Raw genomic sequence first — 22,438 nt, 5'->3', positions numbered from 1 at the left:
TTCTGGCAAAGGAATGCACTTACAAAAGTATGTGTAGTTAGCGCTGAATTGAAGCCGCCGGCCAGTCAGCTTCAAACACCCGCCTGAGTCTCGTCTCGTAGAGGTGACGTCAGCATGCCGCGACCGACGTACGTTTCGTCAAAAACTGACGTTCTCAAGGTACCTTGAGAACGTCAGTTTTTGACGAAACGTACGTTGGTCGCGGCGTGCTGACGTCACCTCTACGAGAAGAGACTCAGGCTGGTGTTTGAAGCTGACTGGCCGGCGGCTTCAATTCAGCGCTAACTACACGTACTTTTGTAAGTGCATTCCTTTGTTTTATTATTTTTATAATAAATGGTTTTACGCTATGGGCTCTCCCCTTATCATTTAATTCCATGTAACATCGGAGTATTTGTGTGGGCCAGCCTTATTGCTAAGGGGAGCGTTCATTCCAGATACTAGCGGACTGCCATACATCAGCATTACCCTGACTGGATACATGCAAATTTGTTGCCGACATCTGGTAAGCAGGGATTTCTGGTGATGGTCCTGTCTATTCGAGTGATTAATACCACACGATTTGCCTGCAGTTATCTGGTAATTTGATTGGGAGCACGGTGGTGGTTCTTTTATTCAATTTGTCCATATATGATTTGCCTTTGCCCCTTTTTGTCTTACTTCTGGTAAGCAGCCTGTGCTGGTGGTGGAGCACATTATCATTTTCCTTGTTTCACACGGGAGATATTATTAGTGTTTATTTATACAGTATCACGCTATGTTTACTTTATTTTTTATTACAACATTCACCGATCCACATTTCTGAGTTGGTTATCGTCTGGGAGGAATCCCCTGCAGATTTCCATTTGGCTTGGCTTCTTCACACATTAATGCTCATCTTACTGCTACATCCGGTAAGCAGTATCTACACATACTGATTGCATTTGTGATTTGTTGGATTGGACTTCATCTGTTTACCCATCACTCAATAATTTGGGACTTTTATGGGACTTTCACTATTATATATTTTTTTGATCATATCACTTATGATCTATGTCACTTAGCGCAGCTTTTCCCCATACTCTGTTATCCATATGTTTGTCACATTTAAGTTGCTGCTATCAGGTTTAGATATTTAGCGCAGTTTTTTCCTTTTTTCTGTATGTATTCTACCACCCGACCCGAGAAGCCAGGACTCGTTAAGGCCAGAAAGAGCCGAAATGTATCTTGTCAAAGGCTTTCTCCAACGTTGCCATAGCAAGTTGCTCCGAGGGGTGTGTTTTGGCATGTTCAAGTGCAGCCAAGACTCTACGGATGTTAGATATGGCAGATCGGCCTTTGACGAAACTTGCCTGTGCGGGATGTATAAGCAATGGTAGAATAAGTGATAATCTAGATGATACTCTTTTGGACAGAATTTTAGCGTCTGTTTAGCAGTGAATTTTGCCGGTAGGAGCCAGTTAGTGTGGTGTCTTTTCCTTTTTTTTTGCTATTAATTTGATATATGCTTGAGTGCCCCTGGACATGTGTTTATTTTCCCAATATGGGAGAGTGGTCTGATGTAACCTGTTTGTATATTTCAGAGGTTCGCGTAGAGTGCATCAGCAGCGGGGAACAGAAGAGGTAATCTATTCTGGCCAGTAAATGGTGTGGGGGTGAATAGAATGTGAACTCCCTGTCAGCGGGGTGACCATGTCACCATACATCTGTTAGCTTAAGAGCAGATGCCATTGTTGCTAATGGGGTTTTTCTAGGTGGGGGCATTTTCTTCATTTTCTGTCTGCATGATTTACGGTTCTCATCTGGGTACATGACCAATTTGAAATTGCCTCCTATGATATGTGATGGTGTGGGGTTCTGAATAAGCCACTTAGCAGCGTCTGCGAAAAAGTTTGCAATCAGTGAGTTTGGTGCGTATGTGTTGGAAATTTGAATGTCTTGTTAGGCGAATTTGAGACATGTAGAGGCTTTATGCCCTAAGCTATCACTGAGCGATTGTGTAGTGCACGGCAAATTCTTGTGTATGAGTATGATAATCCCTGCCTTGCGATCAACAGCTGGGGAGCCTATGACTTTACCCACCCACATCTTTTTTTCTGCGGAAATCAATGGGCTGCTATGCCTGTGCAAATGTGGGCCACCAACCTGCATACACGTGAACCAGGCCTAAAGCAGTAGTAAAGTAATTTACAAATAAAAACACTGGTCCTCCTGCAGTTTTAACCACTTCTGGACCGCAAGGTTTTACCCCCTTAATGATCAGGCTGTTTTTTGTGATTCGGCACTGTTTAACTGACAATTGCGCGGTCGTGCGATGATGTACCAAAATAAAATTGATGTCCTTATTTTCCCACAAATAGAGCTTTCTTTTGGTGGTATTTGATGACCTGTGCGATTTTATTTATTTTTTTGCGCTATAAACAAAAAAAGTGACATTTATGGAAAAAAAAAACTTTTCACATTCTGCTGTATAACCTTCCCCAAAATAAAAAATTTAAAACTAAAAATTTTTCGTCCTTTTAGGCCAATTTGTATTCTGCTACGTATTTTTGGTAAAATAATTCGCAGTAAGCGTGTTTTAAGTAAAGCTGCGATGTGTAAGGGAGCACTATGCTGTGAAAATGGCTGAAATGTAATGGGGCGTTGTAATTTGTAAAGGGGCACTATGACGTGAAAATGGCTGAAATGTAATGGGGCGCTGTGATTTGTGAATGGGTACTGTGCTGTTTAAAGGGGCACTATGATGTGAAAATGGCTGCAATGTAATGAGGCGCTGTGATGTGTAAAGGTGCATGGGGGGGGGGGGATGGGGGGGGGGATGGGGGGGGGGCCCAAGAAAATGTTTGCCCTTGGTATGGTAATGTTCTTGGGGTGCAGAGCCAGCTCCTCGGTGGCGGCGGGATTCTCTCAGGCTCAACTATGGCAGAGACGGCAGCCTCTGTGTCATAGGAAGACCAGGTAGCCTGGCGGTGTCCGGAGTTCATAGAGGATCTGAAGGAGAAAGAGCCAGGACACCAAGACCAGCATTATTTATAAATATATATCCAGATTAAAAGTCTTGTTATCTATTCTTATGCAGGATTTTTGTAGTTAAAGTTAAGTGTTTCTCTCATTAGTATTTTTTTAATATCTACCTTAGTAATGCACGCATGGTTAATAAGAAAACCAGCAAAAACGCCAACGTTGGTGAAAAGAAAACGCAAAAAGAAGGATCTTCTGTCCAAAATGACAAAGGAGTAAATCCTTCAACAAGTTTTCAGGTTGACAATGGAGAAAAAATTGATGAGAATCCTTCAAGTTTTCAGTTGTCAAAACAACAAAAATTAGTAAGAAATGGTGACAAAGGAGAGCCACGTCCGGAATGTGTGATTTGTGGTGAAATTCTTGCAAATGAGAGTATGCGAGCAAACAAATTACTTCGCCATATTGAGACAAGGCATGTACATTTGGAAAACAAGCCACTTACTTTTTTTTTTTTTTTAGCTTGTTTTGAAAAAAATTAATATGTCTAAAAATATGCTCTCTCATTTCACCAGTATTAATGAAAAAGCTATGAATACCTAATGTCTTTGCCAATTGCAAAATCGGGTAAGTTTCACAACATTGGGGAGTCATTGGTACTCCCAATAACATAAAAGATGATGTCGGAGTTATGTTTGGTGACAAGAGCTTGAAAGAAGTTGAATTAATTCCAGTTTCCAATAACACGGTCAAACGCAGAATCCATTAAATGTCTGAGTGGGTAGAAGATTCTTATTAACAGAGTTAAAGCGAGCAAAATTTTTTCTCTGCAATTAGATAAGTCAACAGATGTACAAGGTTTGTCCTAATTGATTGTTTTTATCCGATTTATATGGAACAATGAATCATAAAGATATACTATTTTGTGAACCAATTATTCAAGGTACTAGTGAGGCAATTTTCGAAACGCTCGACAGTTACAGAACATCAAAGGAACTGCACTGGATGAATTGTTGGTATACAGTGGGTACGGAAAGTATTCAGACCCCCTTACATTTTTCACTCTTTGTTATATTGCAGCCATTTGCTAAAATCATTTAAGTTCATTCTTCTTCCTCATGAATGTACACATAGCAACCCATACTGACAGAAAAACACAGAATTGTTGACATTGTTGCAGATTTATTAAAAAAGAAAAACTGAAATATCACATGGTCCTAAGTATTCAGACCCTTTGCTGTGACACTCATATATTTACCTCAGGTGCTTTCCATTTCTTCTGATCATCCTTGAGATGGTTCTACACCTTCATTTGAGTCCAGCTGTGTTTGATTATACTGATTGGACTTGATTAGGAAAGCCACACACCTGTCTATATAAGACCTTCCAGATCACAATGCATGTCAGAGCAAATGAGAATCATGAGGTCTAAGGAACTGCCTGAAGAGCTCAGAGACAGAATTGTGGCAAGGCACAGATCTGGCCAAGGTTACAAAAAGATTTCTGCTGCACTTAAGGTTCCTAAGAGCACAGTGGCCTCCATAATCCTCAAATGGAAGACGTTTGGGACGACCAGAACCCTTCCTAGAGCTGGCCGTCTGGCCAAACTGAGCTATCGGGGGAGAAGAGCCTTGGTGAAAGAGGTAAAGAAGAACCCAAAGATCACTGTGGCTGAGCTCCAGAGATGCAGTCAGGAGATGGGAGAAAGTTGTAGAAAGTCAACCATCACTGCAGCCCTCCACCAGTCAGGGCTTTATGGCAGAGTGGCCCGACGGAAGCCTCTCCTCAGTGTAAGACACATGAAAGCCCGCATGGAGTTTGCTAAAAAACACCTGAAGGACTCCAAGATGGTGAGAAATAAGATTCTCTGGTCTGATGAGACCAAAATAGAACTTTTTGGCCTTAATTCTAAGTGGTATGTGTGGAGAAAACCAGGCACTGCTCATCACCTGTCCAATACAGTCCCAACAGTGAAGCATGGTGGTGGCAGCATCATGCTGTGGGGGTGTTTTTCAGCTGCAGGGACAGGACGACTGGTTGCAATTGAGGGAAAGATGAATGCGGCCAAGTACAGGGATATCCTGGACAAAAACCTTCTTCAGAGTGCTCTGGACCTCAGACTGGGCCGAAGGTTTACCTTCCAACAAGACAATGACCCTAAGCACACAGCTAAAATAACGAAGGAGTGGCTTCACAACAACTCCGTGACTGTTCTTGAATGGCCCAGCCAGAGCCCTGACTTAAACCCAATTGAGCATCTCTGGAGAGACCTAAAAATGGCTGTCCACCAACGTTTACCATCCAACCTGACAGAACTGGAGAGGATCTGCAAGGAGAAATGGCAGAGGATCCCCAAATCCAGGTGTGAAAGACTTGTTGCATCTTTCCCAAAAAGACTCCTGGCTGTATTAGATCAAAAGGGGGCTTCTACTAAATACTGAGCAAAGGGTCTGAATACTTAGGACCATGTTATATTTCAGTTTTTCTTTTTTAATAAATCTGCAACAATGTCAACAATTCTGTGTTTTTCTGTCAGTATGGGGTGCTATGTGTACATTCATGAGGAAGAAGAATGAACTTAAATGATTTTAGCAAATGGCTGCAATATAACAAAGAGTGAAAAATGTAAGGGGGTCTGAATACTTTCCGTACCCACTGTATGTACTGATGGTGCACAAACCATGTGTGGTAAAAAAAAAGTGGTGCTGTGACAGATTCTTGAACTAAGTCCGAATGCATAATGGACGCACAGTAGTCTTCATAGAGAAGCTTTAGTATGTAAAACTATGGTAGAGTATTTAAAAAGAAGAGATTTGTGTAAACTTCCCATCTCTTCACAAAGTTTTTCAAATAGCCGTGACTGTAATGGTTCACTCTTTATGAAATTTACTATTTTTGCGGCAGTGTTTAAAACATTTTTTGCACACTAAAGTACGTTGACAGTCAAGGGGCAAAGTATTAAGACTTGTTGAACTCTGAGTCGCAATGTTTCTGAGTGGACAAAACGATTACGCAAACTCTTTGTATGATGATCTGAAGCTCACTTATTTGGCAGATATATTTTCAAAATTAAATTACCTAAATTTATACTTGCAAGGAATGGATGGCTCTGATATATTTGCAGTATATGATAAAATTCGAGGTTTTACCAAAAAAAATCCTTTATGGAAAAGAAATATTAAACACATAGTATGATATTTTTGAAACATTTGCAACTTTTATAATTGAAAATGAAGTGACACCAGCTGACGACTTAATCTCAGTAATACTTGCACATTTAGACTCAATAAAAGAAAGTTTTGATAATTATTTCAGTGAAGAAAAAAAGAATTGTGAGAAAAACATCTGGATTGTGAATCCATTTCGGAGTGATGATGTAGCTAATGGTATATCTATGATGGTAGATGAAGAACTAATTGATTTATCCGAGGACACTTCCCTGAAAATTTATCGTAAAAAATGTATACAGTTTTTGCTGTCAGTTCAAAACACGTATCCGACTTTTTCTACCATAGCGTTAAGAGTGCTGCTTCCTTTTACTACTTTGTATATGTTTGAAGTTGCACTATATATATGTGTGTGTGTGTGTGTGTATGTATATATATATAGTGTTTGTATGTGTGAGTGTATATATATATATATATATATATATATATATATATATATTGTGACAGGAAGTCAGGTAAATCTGGGAATGTAGTCACAGGCAGGAGATAAATTTCCACCTGGTTTAGAAAGTTCACCAAATACTATAGGGTGTTGGCTACAGAGCTAGCCAGCAGGAAGTTGAACAGACTTCAGCTGTTCAGAATGAGGAAATGAAGGCCTCTATAATTTGTCCAAAGGAAGTCCTATTGATTGCTGCCTCCTGTCGCCGTGTGGGCTGGGAGAGGAGGTCAGTCAGATGTGTGCCTTCCTGAAAGCTGGTGAGCATGGGAGAAGACCTCCGGAAGCGATGTGAAGCTGAGGAGGGTAACAAGGGTGAAGATTACTCAAGCTGAGGTCTTGGATCGTTTCTGTGTGGAAAGAAACCAATAGACATTTCCTGTGTGAAGGGGAAATTAATTAGGAGTGAAGAATTCTCAAGGTGAGAAAAGGAACTATTTCTATGTGGAAAGAAATAAATGCACTGTTTGCTATGTGGAGAGACAAGCAAATGAACTGTGTTCAATGTGAAGAGGGGGACATTCTCATTGTGAAGAGAAAAACAAAGGGACAGCTTAAATGAACCTGTGCTGTGTGAAGAGATAAAACATGGACTATTGAGAGTCTGCTGTATGACCAGCAAAGTCTGCCCAACAGTAGGTTGGGGACAGACTTCATTAGATAGGTTCCAGTGTGTGAGAAGGTAGCCGCCCACAGTGGCAAGGATTTATTTTGTTTTATTTTATTTTGGCTGTTTTGAGGCTTGCAATTGTGTGAAGTAAATTGCATGAATAAATCAAAGTGTTGTTTGCAACCACTTCTCGGCTGTCTCCCTGTGTACCGAACCCCCCCAAGGGGTCATCCACGCCCGCCACCGAGCTAATCCCTCACAATATATATATATATATGTGTGTATGTATCTATTTCTTACCAACACATATTTAGTCCTATATAATTTAAGTGTATTCAATAATTGAAAAGTAGTACATTGATATTTTTAATTTAACATCCCCCTCCCTTTAAAATATGCATTATTATTATTATTTATATTTATATAGCGCCAACAAATTCTGTAGCGCTTTACAATATTCAATTACAAGCAAGTGGGTCCCGAAAAATAACTCTATTTAGAAGTGAGTCTCGGCCCAAAAAAGTTTGGGAAGCCCTGAGATACATAATACACTAATACATGATAACATATTGGTAAAAAATAACATGATTGGTATAAATGATACACAAAACATCTTGACATCCTCAAACACAATGCGTTTCGCAGAACCCTGTCCGCTTCTACAGTAGTATGATGCAAGAAGAGATCTAAAAATCTGAATAAATATAAACATGTATAGAAATAATGAATAGATCCAAAAAAAATAAAAAGGGGGGGGGGGGATTGATTACTCACAAGTCAGCTAAACTCGTGAGACCAGCATCTAAAATGAGGGGTGAAGGGGCTATGACATAGACCTCACCCGGGGCTGTGACAAGATCAGGGGGAACATCCAGAGGGCAGGCCAAATGCAGAGTATAATCCATAGAATGAATAAATGTGGGTATAGTCCAGCCCATATAGATCTAAAGAATATATATGATATATGTGTAATATGCATAAAAGTGAAAAATGGATAATAAGGATAGAGGGGGTATTGACTCAAGGATATATCCCACAATTCCGAAGGAAAAGACTGCAAGTAGGTGCAAATGGAGAGCCAAGCTCATAGAAACAAATGGTGGCAAGAAGGAAGGGACCAAATGAATGGGTAATGACCATGTGAAGAGTAATGGGGAAAAAAGACCAATGTGCATGTGATTAAAAACATACGCTGAAAAAATGAAAAAATGGCAAGAAAAAGGTGTTTGAATGGAAAGTGAGCACACCCCAAAATAAGTGAAGATTATGTGTTTTATCCATATTAGATGCCCCCTACCTACAGCCCAAGGGAAGGGGCTGGAGAAGGGGGCGCAGAGAGGCACATCGCAATCCCGGGGAGAGACAACGTCCAGCATTCCCCGCCCAATGGCTGGACTCACTGCTTTGTAAATAGAAAGAATAAATGAAATGAATATAGTACGAAAAGAAAACTGATTCAATACCAGATATCTACTAAAATATGGTCTGCTAATAGCATACCAAAATATAGATATTGTATTTAGAATATAGTAATATAGAATGGTGGTGCAACAGGTCACTGGAGACCGGGGTGTCTTCCACCCAAATATACTATCTAGAAACAAATTTTTGTGACTTAAAGCATCCACAGTGGGAGGCTTCCATCCCTCATTAAAAAAATATATATATGTGTGTGTATGTATATGTATGTGTGTGTATATATATATATATATATATATACACAACGAAAATACAAAAGGTCAGGGGACATTAAATGAGGCCAATACATATTTGGATTTATTCAGATTTTTAGATCTCTAATTGCATCTTACTCCTGAAGAAGCAGACAGGGTTGCGCGAAACGTATTGAGCTTGAGGATGTCATGATGTTTTGTGTATCATATTTATACCAATCATGTTATTTTTACCTATATATTATCATGTATTAGTATATTATGTATCTACTTTATCGATTATGAATTGTTAGATGTCAGCTCTCTATTCCATATGTTTTTACTATATTCAGGAAATTGTCATTTTGTATTTATTTTAGCTGTATTGCTTTATCTTCCAAATAAATGTAGTTGGTTAAGTGGTTGGCCTCATTTAAAGTCCCATGACCTTTTGTATTTTCTTTGTATGTTTTTTTTTAACCGCTTCCGCACTGCTCACTAGAGCTGTACTGCGGCAAAGTGGCTCGATAACGTCTGGCGATGTAGACCTTCCCCAGACATTCCCCTCTCTCGGAGGCTCGCTCCCGCTGTATTCAGTCACAGCGGGAGTCGGGCCAGGGGAGGAGCGGCGGCGATCGCCGCTGCTCTTCCCCGATCGTCGGGGAATCGAGTGTGGAGATCCGCCCGCTTGTGTAAACACAAGCGGGCGGATCTCCTAAGTGACAGGCAGGGTTCTGCATAGCTGAACCTGCGATCTGTCCTTGTGTCACATAGTCCCCTCCCCCCACACACGTCAGTAAGCACCAGGCATACATTAACCTCTTGATCACCAATAAAAATTAACCCCTTCCCTGCCAGTGTCATTTTTACAGTAACAGTGCATATTTATAGCACTGATTACTGTGGTAATGTCACTGGTACCCCCAAAAGTGTCAAAAATGTCGGTCAAGGGTCCGATCTGTCCGCCGCAATGTCGCAGTCCCGCAAAAAAAAATCGCAGATCGCCGCCATTACTCGTTAAAAAAACCCACCAAAAATGACATAAATCTTTCCCTTAGTAAACGCAATAACTTTTGCGCAAACCAATCAAAATATGCTTATTGCGATTTTTTTTTTAACAAACATAGGTAGCAGAAAACAAATTGGCCAAAAATTTTAAAAAATTTAGATGTTTACATTTTTTTGGGGGGAATTTCATATAAAAAATGTGAAAAATATTGTTATTTTTTCAAAATGTATGCTTTTTTTTGTTTATAGTGCAAAAAGTAAAAATCGCACAGGTGATCAAATACCACCAAAAGAAAGCTCTGTTTGTGGGAAAAAAAGGACGTAAATTTAGTTTGGGTACGGCATCGCACAAACACGCAATTGTCAGTTAAAGTCGCACAGTGCCGATTCGCAAAAAGTGGCCCAGACGTAAGACAGCAAAATCCTCCGGTGGTAAAGTGGTTAAACCATCTTTGAAAGCTGAAAGTGAAAAATTAAAACTTTAGGGTTTCTGGAGAAAGTTTTGCGTACACTTTTTTTTTTTTTAGTTTCGATTATAAAATTTTGCAAAAAAATAAATTTTTCTTCATACATTTGGGCCAAAATTTATACTGCTACATATCTCTGGTAAAATTAACCCACATTAGTGTATATTTAGTCTGTGTGAAAGTTGAGTCTAGAATCTATGGTACCAATTACTGAAAAATTGATCACACCAGATGTACTGATGGCCTATTTCCTTTCTTGAGGCCCTGAAATGTCAGGACAGTACAAATACCCCCCAAATGACCCCTTTTTGTAAAGTAGACAGTCCAAGTTATTTAGTAAGAGGCATGGTGAGTGTTTTTGAAGTTATAATTTTTTCCGCAATTCTTGGGAAAATGAAGAAAATATTTTTTTCTTTTTTTTCCACAAAGTTGTCAATTTATAAGCTATTTCTAACACATAGCATTTACACAGCAAAAATGACACCCCAAAATACATTCTGCTACTCCTTCTGAGTATGGTGGTACCACATGTGTGAGACTTTTACACAGCCTGGCCACTAAAAGAGACTTAACATCCAAGTAGCACTTTCAGGCGTTCTAGGAGCATAAATACACATAAAACTTTCTTACTACCTATCACACTTTTAAAGGCCTTAGAACACCAATACAATGGAAACGCCCACAAAATGATCCCATTTTGGAAAGCAAACACTGCAACGTATATTCTGAGGCATTATGGGTCTTTTGAACATGTCATTTTTTTCTTTTTTTTTTTTACACAAAGTTGGCAATTTATAGGATATTTCTAACACATAGCATGTAAATAGCAAAAATGACACCCCAAAATATATTCTGCTACTCCTCCTGAGTATGGCAATACCACATGTGAGACTTTTACACAGCCTAGCCACATAAAGAGACTATACATCCAAGTAGCACCTTCAGGCGTTCCAGGAGCATAAATTACACACATCATTTTCTGACTACCTATCACATTTTTGAAGGCCCTAGAGCACCAAGACAATGGAAATGCCCACAAAATGACCCCCTTTTGGAAATCAAACACTCCAACGTATATTCTATGAGGCATTATGGGTCTTTTGAACACAGGTTTTTGGAAAATGTGGGAAAATAAATGAAAACCTTTTTTTTTTTTTTTTGTTTTACACAAAGTTGTTAATTTATAGGATATTCCTAACACATAGCATGTACACAGCAATAATGACACCCCAAAATACATTCTAACACTCCTCCTGGGTATGGCAATACCACATGTGTGAGACTTTTTCACAGCCTAGCCATATAGAGGGGCCCAACATCCAAGGAGCACCATCATGCGTCCTAGGGACATAAATCACACACATAAATTCCTGACAACCTATCACATTGTTGAAGGCCCCTAACACATAGCATAATACATACCAAAATACATTCTGCTGAGCAAAGGATAAACAAAAGATTACCTGTGGTTTTAGCAGTGCAGTGGTCCAGGCAGCAGGCAGGAACGTAGACAGCGACAGTGAAAGGGTTGTCCAGGCAGCAGGCAGGAATACTGTCCATAGTCAGTACAGGCAGAGCTATTGTCAGCACAGCCAAAGCATTGGTCCAGGTAGTAGGCAGGGATATGGTCAGCAGCAGCAAAAGGATTGTCCATGCAGCAGGCAGGAATACTGTCCATAATTAGTACAGGCAGCAGGCACAGATATGGTCAGTACAACCTAAGTATTGGTCCAGGCAACAGGCACATGTTCCATAAAAAGTCCTTTGTCAGTGCAGGCAGGGATATTATCAGCACAGCCAAAGTATTTGTCCAGGCAGCAGGCAGGACCATTAAGCTTAGGGCCTCGGTTGGGAAAGAATGGGGACAGGGGTAGAGGCTTCTCCCACCCAAATCGCTTTGAAGCCTCCAGACTCCAGACCCTGTTCCGAGATTACAAACCCAGAGAAAACCAAAAACTGGTTTTCTCATATCCGAACACTATATTCTGAAGCCCCTCACAAAAGTGAGACCCCGGTGTAATTTTGAATCCCACTACTACAGTAGCAGGGCGAAGGATCAGTCTAAATGGCAGGCAAAAAACATGGTCGTAACAGGCTGAGGTCAGTGCAGGTAAAAGGCAGAAATAGACGGTAGGCTAAGGCATAATCACTAAACAGTCCAGGGTCAGTTCACGTGAAAGGCAGAAACATGGCGGATAAACATTGCAGGCAGAGGCATAGTTGATATACAGGCCAGGGTCGATTCACATGGAAGGCAGTGATATGGTTGGTTGAGGCAGCAGGAAAATATTCAGCACAAAAATTGAAAAAGGGGAAATGGCAGTCTGATTGAAATATGGGCTAAAAGTTTAGAGCAGTGTGATAGATTTTGAAGCAATCTCTGATGCACAGGCCAGGTTGGGAGGGACATTGGCTATAATGAAAACTGGCGTCTTTCCTAACTCCTTTTTTGCTACACACCCAACACCTTTTTTGGCATCTTCTTCCGGTCTCTGGTGGGATATAGTAAGGGAAATGGCGCTCGTGAAGTCTGCTGACACAATCGGAAATAATGCTTTCGGGGGGGGGGTCCTTGCTGGTAAATCAGGGCAGTGGCAATATCTTAAATAAACTGGAGGAAGGGGATTGGTGTTATTGTTGTTAAAATGCAGGAAGCGCATTATAACATCATAGCGGGACCTGGACACGACCGATGAATAAAGTGGCATATGGTGGATGGGTTTGGTGGACCAATAGGAATGCAACTCTTTTTTTTTTTTTTTTGTAATCCCCTTATTGATGGTAAGGACCTAAAACACTTTTAGCTCTTCTAATGTTAGGGGTCTCCATTCAAAAGGACGGGCATGATATGAGGTGGGGTTGTTCTCTATGAACTGTTGGGCAAAAATATTTGTTTGGTCCACGATGCCTTGAAGGAACTCAACAGGGAAAAATAAATTAAAAAAATCAATCAGAACAAAATTTTCGGTGTTGACCTACAAACCTGGCTGTGCTGTGAAGGGGGGAATTGTAGCTGACCCAGAGCTAGAAGGCAGCCACAATGGGTTGCCAAGGCATCCGGAAGCTGCATTTGGGCTCTGCTTCTTTGGGGCTGGTGTGAAATTCCAGTGCTTGTACTGGGCATTTCCTCCTGGGGCCTAGCACCGTTGGCGTTTGCCGAGTGGCCATTGGCGCTGCTGGTGTCTGCCTGGTTTTCAGTGGGGCGTCTTTTAGGCCGAACTTCTTCCTCCTCCGATTCAGTTCCCGAGGTAAATCCTTCAAAGGGCTCAAATTCTGAACCGGATTCAGAATTGGTTTCGACATCGGACATTGAGAGCTTCCCACTGCTCTCATACGTCAGGGTTAATAATTGATAGGCCTCTTCAGCAGTGAAAACTTTTTTGGACATGGTGGCTGTATGAAGGGTGACAGGTATTTAGGTACTTTGCTAGGCAGGTGACAGGTACTCTGGTACTGATGAGCAGGTGGCAGGTACTCGGGTACTTCGATAGGCAGGTGACGGGTACTCTGATGGGCAGGTGACAGGTACTCGGGTATTTATGAGCAGGCAGCAAGTACTCAGGTACTTCAGGCGGCAGGTACTCTGATGAGCAGGTGGAAGGTACTTGGGTACTCCGATGGGCAGGTGATCGGTACTCAGGTACTGATGATCAGGCGGCAAGTACTTCAGGCGGAAGGTACTCTGATGAACGGGTGGAAGGTACTCGGGTACTCTGATGGGTAGGTGACAGGTACTCGGGTACTCCGATGGGTGGGTTACAGGTACTCGGGTATGCTGACGGGCAGGTGACAGGTACTCAGATGGGCAGGTGACAGCTACTCTGGTGACAGGTCCTCTTTATTTGGTGGGGGCAATCAGGGCACAGTAATTTTCACAGTACTCTGTGGTAACTTGCGGTTTCCAGATCTCCTCCTCACACTGGATCGGTGTGTGAGGAGGAGAGCCTGGTAACAGTGAGTTACCACTGCTTCGTTGACATTTGTGACCGGCTGTGATTGGACACAGCTGGTCACGTGGTAAAAAGCCAATTTCATTGGCTCTTTACCTAGATCGGGGATGGGCTCTATCCGAGGGACGAGCCTTGTCCCCGATCGCCACGCATTGCAGAGAGAACGAGCGGCTCATGCTGCTTGGCTGTGATTGACAACGCCGATCACGTGGTAAACAGACAATTTTCATGGGCATGGGCTATGTCCAAGGGACGAGCCTCATCCCTGATGGCTGCGCTGCGCACCCCCGGGGGCCCGCAGTAGCGGCGAGAGCTTGCCGCCGTCATATGACGTCAGCCCGGATCGAGGAGCCCTTCCTGCCGCCGTCATTTTACAATGACGCGGTATGGAAGTGGTGAAACATCAGTAGCAATTTCTTTTTAGTCTACTGGTTCTATTCTTTCAGAAAATATATGGTTGGGGGGTCTTTTGCAAACTTTGAAAGCTGTAAGGGAAAAATGAAAACCTTCAGATTTTGGGAGGAATGTGGTTATTTGCATTTTTTTGAATGTTCAGCTTTCATTATTTTGCAAAAAGGCGTAATTTAAAATGTACAAATATTTGTTTTTTACTAACTCAATAAAGGTTAAGATTTGTTATTTAGTAGCAATTGCTAATAATGATCTTAGTGCATTTGTAGCGAAATTATTGTTTTGATAAACATTGGCACAGATACTATGAGGCTCGGTTCACACTTGTGCGATGCGGGAAGGCTGCGAATTCGCAGCCTGTTCCCGCATCGCATCCGCACATCTGGCAGTTCACACTGCCATATGCGATACGCAGGGGGTGTCAATTAAATGTTAACGACACCCCCAGTTTGATCGCATATCGCAGTGCGATTTGACAGTTCGCAAAGGATCGGATCGCACAAGTGTGAACCACTGTGCGATCCGATCCTGATGCAGCTGAAAAAAGGTCCTGTGCGTCTTTGGTGCGGATACAGTGCAAATTCAGCCATACAAAGTAAATGGCTGAGATCGCATGTAATGAAGGAGCAGCTCTCCGAATTATATGCGATCTCCGCAGCCGCAATAATGTGAACCGGCACTTAGGCCCTAAAAATCAGTTGCACCTTATTATTATTACCGTATATACTCGAGTATAAGCCGACCCGAGTATAAGCCGAGGCCCCTACTTTTACCACAAAAAGATGGGAAAAATCATTGACTCGAGTATAAGCCTAGGGTGAGAATGCAGGGCGGCGGGCATGGTACAGGAGAATGCAGGGTACTGGCATGGTGCAGGAGAATGCAGGGTACTGGCATGGTACAGGAGAATGCAGGGTACTGGCATGGTGCAGGAGAATGCAGGGTACTGGCATGGTACAGGAGAATGCAGGGTACTGGCATGGTGCAGGAGAATGCAGGGTACTGGCATGGTGCAGGAGAATGCAGGTTACTGGCATGGTACAAGAGGATCAGGGGTTGTGGGCATACTACAGGAGATGCAGTGCTGTGGGCATGGTACAGGTGGACCATGCCCACAGCACTGCATCCCTTGTAGTGTGCCCACAGCCCTGCATAATGGCAGGTAGTGCAGCTGTTTCACTTACCTGTTCCAGAGGCGCCTTCATTTTAAAAATGGCGCCGCCCGGCGCCGACACGTCATTGCGCACGCGCCGCCGCCGCTCGTATACTTTCGGCTATTTCCGGCCTCTCTCGAGCGGCGCGTGCGCGGTGACATGTATGTGACGGGCGGCGCCATTTTTAAAGCTTAAGCCCGTCGGAGCAGCCAGGGACTGGTTTTTTTTTCCTTGACTCGAGTATAAGCCGAGGGGGACGTTTTCAGCACAAAAAAATGTGCTGAAAAACTCGGCTTATACTCGAGTATTTACGGTATTCTGATCATGTGGTGCCTTCAGAAAATATATGGTGGGGGGGCGTGTCTTTTATAAACTCTGACCGCTGTAAGGGAAAAATAAAAAAGCAATGGAAAAACGGTCTTGTCAGCTGAGTTTAAAAAGGGAGCACTGGGCCTGGCAGCAAAAAGGTTAAAGAAAGAAAGGAAAGAGAGAAAAAATCTTTGAACATCAGCTTTGTTCCAAGAATAATAATAGAAATAACACATTTAGATAAATGGAAAATTAAAGCTTTGAAGCGGTGCATACATTGTAGTAGAGCTGCACAATTAATCGTTAAAAAATCACGCTCTCAAGTCACCCCCCCCTCACTATATTAAAGCTGCATCTCCTCGATTCTTACTGAGCCGTTCTCTGCTCACTCACAGCTGTCAAAAAAAAAAAAAGAGCCCCGGCAAATGTTTATCAACATTTAGTCTCCATGTACACGGGACGCTGGAAATGGCCGTTTAGGAGCAGTTGGGCATTTTTTTTCAGAAGCCCCTGAACGCAGCTCCATGTTATCTTATCTGTCCATGTACACAGAGTCGTTTAAAGTCATTTGCAGGCAGTTGCGTTCAGGGACTTTTTTTTAGAACGCAATTATTTGCGTTCGAACGTGTGTTTCCCGGCGTTTCAAACGCACAAACGCGTCCGAACGCGTCCAAACGCGATGACCCGCGTTTATCGTTCCCCTTTTTCCATTTTAAAGGGGAATCGTTTTTTGACCTCTAGGAACGGTTCTAAACGCAAACGCCCGCTAAACGTGGGTGCAAACGCGACCTAACGGATGTTTCAAACGTCCTAAAAATTCAAGCATTCAAAGGGACTTTTAACAACGTCCCGTGTACATGGAGCCTAAGGCTGATTAGATAACTATAAACAAAATGCTTTACAATATATCTTTTTGTTCTTTTAGATTAAGTGCCGGTTCACAATAGTGCGATCACAGAGATCGCATGTAATTCGGAGCGCACTGCTCCTAAAATTACATGCGATCTGTGTGGTGCAAATTCAGCCATACAGTTTGTATGGCTGAATTTGCACCGAAATCGCACTAAAAGATGCACAGGACCCTTTTTCTGGTCCGCACCAGAATCTTTGTGAACTTACAGATCTCACTGCGATATGCGATCTTATCTGGGGGTGTCGTTAACTTTTAATTGACACCCCCAGAGTATCGCATATGGCAGTGTGAACTGCCAGGGGTGCGGATGCGATGCGGGAACACGCTGTATATTCGCAGCGTTCCCGCATCGCACAAATGTGAACCTGAACTAAAGGAATGAACTTCTGGCTGTAAGGGAGAGCAATTTAACCTCCTAAAAACCCAGCCTTTTTATGACAATTGCTGCTTACAAGTTAAAAACAGTATTTTCTGCTAGAAAATAGCATAGAACCCCCAAACTGTGTGTGTGTGTATGTATATGTATATATATATATATGCACACTTTAAACAATTTTGAAAAAACTAAACAGTTAAGTTAGCCCTTTTTTTTTTGTATAATGTAAAAGATGATGTTACGCCGAGAATCGTGATCTTTATTCCGAGCAAAAAAATTGTGATTCTCATTTTAGCCAGAATCGTGCAGCTCTATGTTGTAGCTATATGGAGATAGTTTTTCACTATGAAAAACTGGGATTTGGTTGACATTGATGCAGCCACAATCGTTGCATTGGTGATATATTTTGGGTCATCATACTGAAAGACCCATCCATGACCTATCTTCAGTGTTCTGGCTGAAAGAAGAAGGTTCTTTTAACAATACATGGCCTCATTTATTGGCACCTTAATGCAGCAAAGTTTGTCTGTACCTTTAGCAGAGAAACAGCCCCAAAGCATAATTTTTCCACATTGGTGCTCGACTGTGGGGATGGTGTTATTAGGGTCATAGACAGCATTTTTTTCTTCCAAACACGGCCACTTCCCCTCCCCAAGAAGGAACATGTACAGTCATGCCAAAGAACATCCAAATGATTAAGAGAAGGATTGGGAGAAAGTGCTGTGGTCAGAGGAGTACAAAATTTAACTCTGGCATTAACTTGACTCGCTGTGTTTGGAGTAAGAAAAATGCTGACTGACCCTAAGAATACCATCCTTACAATCAAGCACGGAGGTGGAGACATGATGCTTTTGGGGCTGTTTCTCTGCTAAAGGTACAGGCCGACTTTGCTGCATTGAGGAGCCAGTGGACAGAGCCATGTATTGTAAAATCTTGGATGAGAACCTTCTTCCCTCAGCCAGAACACTGAAGATGGGTCATGGATGGGTCTTGCAGCATGAAAATGTATAAAATCACAGATAGTGTTCCTTGATGAAGCAAGCTTTTGGATAGAACATCCTTTCTCGGGTTAGGAACACTACAGTTCAAAAAAAGTAATATACAGAGTGCAGATGTCAGAAGTAAAAGTGTTTCACAGACATGCATTGAGTAAAAGTAACACACATAGCATAATACAGATTTCAAAGGCAGGTGTATGTAACATACATAGTGCAGGGGTCAGCAGAATATATACCCTAGTACACAGCACCACCTATCATTACACCCCTTTTATTTGCAGAACAGCAGTAACCCCCATTAAGTATTATGACACCGCACACACACCCGAATGCATGCATACAGTGCCTTGCAAAAGTATTCCACCCGCTTGTCATTTTTCGTGTTTTGTAGCCTCACAACCTGCAATTAACATGGATTGTTTGAGGATTTGCATAATTTAATTTACAGAACATGCCCACAACTTTTAAGATGTGTTTTTTTTTTTTTTTTAATTGTGAAGCAAACAACAAATAGGACAAAATAACAGAAAAAGTCAATGTGCTTTCACCCCCCTAAAGTCAATACTTTGTAGAGCCACCTTTTGTAGCAATCACAGCTCCAAGTTGCTTTGGACAAATCTCTTACCACTGAGATTTTTGCCCATTCCTTCTTGCAAAACTGCTCCAGCTCCTTCAAGTTGGATGGTTTGCGCTTGTGAACAGCAATCTTTAAGTCTGACCACAGATTTTCTATTGGATTGAGGTCTGGGCTTTGTCTAGGTCATTCCAACACATTTACATGTTTCCCCTTAAACCACTCAAGTGTTGCTTTAGCAGTGTGTTTTTGGGGTTCATTGTCCTGCTGGAAGCTGAAAAACATCTCCATAGCATGATGCTGCCACCACCATGTTTCACTGTGTTCTTTGGGTGATGTGTTGGGTTTGCGCCAGACAGTTTACTTTGATGGCCGAAAAGTTAAATTTTAATCTCATCAGACCAGAGCACCTTCCTCCATACATTTTGGGATTCTCCCACATGCCTTTTCGCAAACTCAAAACGTGCCATTTCGTTTTTTGCTGAAAGTAATGGCTTTCTTCTTGCCACTCTGCCATAAAGCCCAACTCTATGGAGCATACGGCTTATTGTCGTCCTATGTACAGATACTCCAGTCTCTGCGGTGGAACTCTGCAGCTTCTCCAGGGTTACCTTAAGTCTCTGTGCTGCCTCTCTGATTTAATGCCCTCCTCAGTGAGTTTTGGTGGGTGGCCGTCTCTTGGCAGGTTTGCTGTTGTGCCATGTTCTTTCCATTTGGTTATGATAGATTTGATGGTGCTCCTGGTGATCATCAAAGATTTGGATATGTTTTATAACCTATTCCTGACTTATACTTCTCAACAACATTGTCCCTTGTTTGAAGAGTTCCATGGTCTTCATGGCAGTGTTTGGTTAGTGGTGCCTCTTGCTTAGGTGTTGCAGACACTGGGGCCTTTCAAAAAAGGTGTGTATATGTAATGACACATCTACTGACAAACCTTGCATGTTTGGGGCAATTTCTCCTGCACACTCTTCCTGCCCTTCCTTCCCCCTCCTAAAACTCGGGCTGCTTTTTAATGCAATTACTAACTTCAGCTAGGAAATCAGCGCTCGACCCCAGTTTATTTGACTCACTGTTGGCTTGTTAATTTGTTGGGTGGCCTTGCTGTGACCAATTGTAAGTGTCTAGAGGCAGAGAATTCACCAATTTCCCTATTGAAGTCCGTATTTACCTGTTGAAACATTCTTATTTTGCTTGCAAGTAGAATCCTAATACCTCATGTAACCACTGCTTTTAAAAGTGAGTGCATGTAAGCTGTTTGCATATTATAGTAACTGCATTCACAACAGACATAAAGTGCTAATGTTATATTTTTCTTTTACAGGGTTTTTCGAAATGAAGATGAAATATGATGAAAGCGACAATGCATTTATCAGAGCTTCACGTGCTGTTACCGACAAAGTTAGCGATGTAATAGGTAAATACATTTTTTTTTTTTTTCGTATTGCTTGTTGGTTTTAAAATTAGATTTTGTTACACTTTTTCCTAGAAATTTTCCACTGTCATAATTCCCTCATCATAATCATCATCACACATAAGTTTACGTAATCCTATCTTAACCGTACCGTCCGGGACACAGCCTGGATATTCATTGACCCTGGACCTACAATGTCTAAAAACATTCCCCGTCCATTCATGAATCATTGCTTATGTTTAGCCAGTGAAAAAAGAGTTCACTAAAATGTGTACTGGGAAGGTAGTAGACCCTGCCATGTCATTCTTAAAGAAAACTCTTTCTGTGCCTATAGAAGACATTGCATCATTTTAAAGACTCTGCTGACAAAAAAAAAATAAAAATTAAACGCTCTTAAAGGTTCTTAACCCTGCAGGTCCAGCTCTGCAACTGGCTAATGCCATACCACAGCTTATTTGACTAGGGCAATGTACAACCAACAAGATCCTGTCTTCTAGGACTGAACTTTACCGGATCATCTACAAAACTTGTCCTCCACCTTACTTCATTGTCTAGTATGCACTGTGACTAGAACATAGTAGAACAGGTCATGACCAAAATTTCCAGAATAGCTCTCATCTATGTCCATATTAGGAGAATCTTAAGGATAAATACCTGGTCAGTTGAAGCTGCTTGTAAACTGTTCCTCACACATATGTCCTTTGAATGCATGTTTTTTGAGGCAGTTAACACATTCTTCAAAGATGTCACAGGAGGAAATGTCCTTCAACAGTGAAAGACTTTTAAACCCCCCTCCTCAAAATGAAGAATGCCCCATCTCACTCCTCAATCTTCAAAATTAAGGTGATTAGAGGTTTACCTTTGCAGCTGAGGTCCAAGCACCCCTGGAGTTGGCAATAGGGAGTGCAAGGTTTAAAGATGCATGGGTACTGGTTAGGCTGGTGTTGCTTTTGGTTATGTTTTACTGGTTGGTGCTCCCACGTGACGACAGAGCACAACGGGCACTAGGGTGGAGGAGCTGGTTGTATTCAGCAGCTGGTTACATGCAGCATGTGCAGAATTAGGTTGGCAAGAAGGTACTTGGAAGTTACATAGTTACATAGTTAGTGAGGTTGAAAAAAGACAACAGTCCATCCAGTTCAACCTATGATGTGTGTGTGTGTGTTTGCTTTTAACCGTACATTGTATACCCCTGTATGTTGTGGTCTCTATGGTGCCCATCTAATAGTTTTTTGAAACTATCAATGCTCCCTGCTGATACGACTGCTTGTGGAAGAGAATTCCACATCCTTACTGCTCTCACAGTGAAGAACCCCTTACGCATTTTAAGTAAGGTTAATCCGCCTTTCCTCTAGTTTTAGTGAGTGGCCACGTGTCTTATTGTATTCCCTTACTCTGAATAGTTTGTTCCTTATGCTAGGGTCACCAGTACAGTATTTTTATATTGATATCATATCCCCCCTCAATCTTCTCTTCTCCAGAGAGAACAGGTTCAGTGCCTGTAGCCTCTCCTCATAGCTGATGTCCTCCATTCCCCCTCCATTCCCCTAATTATTTTTGTTGCCCTTCTCTGGACTCTTTCCAGTTCCAGCACATCCTTCCTGAGGACCGGTGCCCAGAACTGGACAGCATACTCTAGATGTGGCCGGACCAGGGTCTTGTAGAGTGGAAGAATAATCTCTTTATTTCTGGAGTGAATCCCCTTTTTTATACATCCCAGTATTCTGTTGGCTTTACTTGCAGCGGCTTGGCATTGCATGCCACTGCCAAGCCTGTTGTCTACCAGTACCCCCAAGTCCTTTTTCATCCTAGACTCACCCAGAGGTTCCCCCCCTAGTGAGTAGCTTGCTTTCTGGTTTTTGGCCCCCAAGTGCATTACTTTACATTTTTCAACATTAAACCTCCTCTGCCATGTAGTTGCCCACCCCGTTATTTTGTTCAGGTCCGTTTGTAAGGTTTCTACATCCTGCATAGAAGATAATGGCATGCCTAGTTT

The 22,438-nt window shown here is 42.0% G+C and overlaps 1 protein-coding gene across 1 annotated transcript in view; it reads left to right on the top strand.

Annotated features, from left to right (window-relative positions):
* Positions 1-22,438, top strand: part of TIMM44 (translocase of inner mitochondrial membrane 44) — a 645,415-nt gene that overhangs the window by 375,594 nt on the left and 247,383 nt on the right. The window contains exon 8 of the mRNA XM_082244204.1: positions 20,353-20,445. Within this exon, the coding sequence (XP_082100330.1) occupies positions 20,353-20,445 (93 nt within the window). The remainder of the gene's footprint in view (positions 1-20,352; positions 20,446-22,438) is intronic.

Source organism: Pelophylax lessonae (genome assembly GCF_965119305.1).
Source record: "Pelophylax lessonae genome assembly, chromosome: 1".
In the NCBI taxonomy this organism is placed as follows: domain Eukaryota; kingdom Metazoa; phylum Chordata; class Amphibia; order Anura; family Ranidae; genus Pelophylax; species Pelophylax lessonae.
The sequence above is the reverse complement of the archived record's forward strand: the minus strand, read 5'-3'. Positions and strand labels throughout refer to the sequence as shown.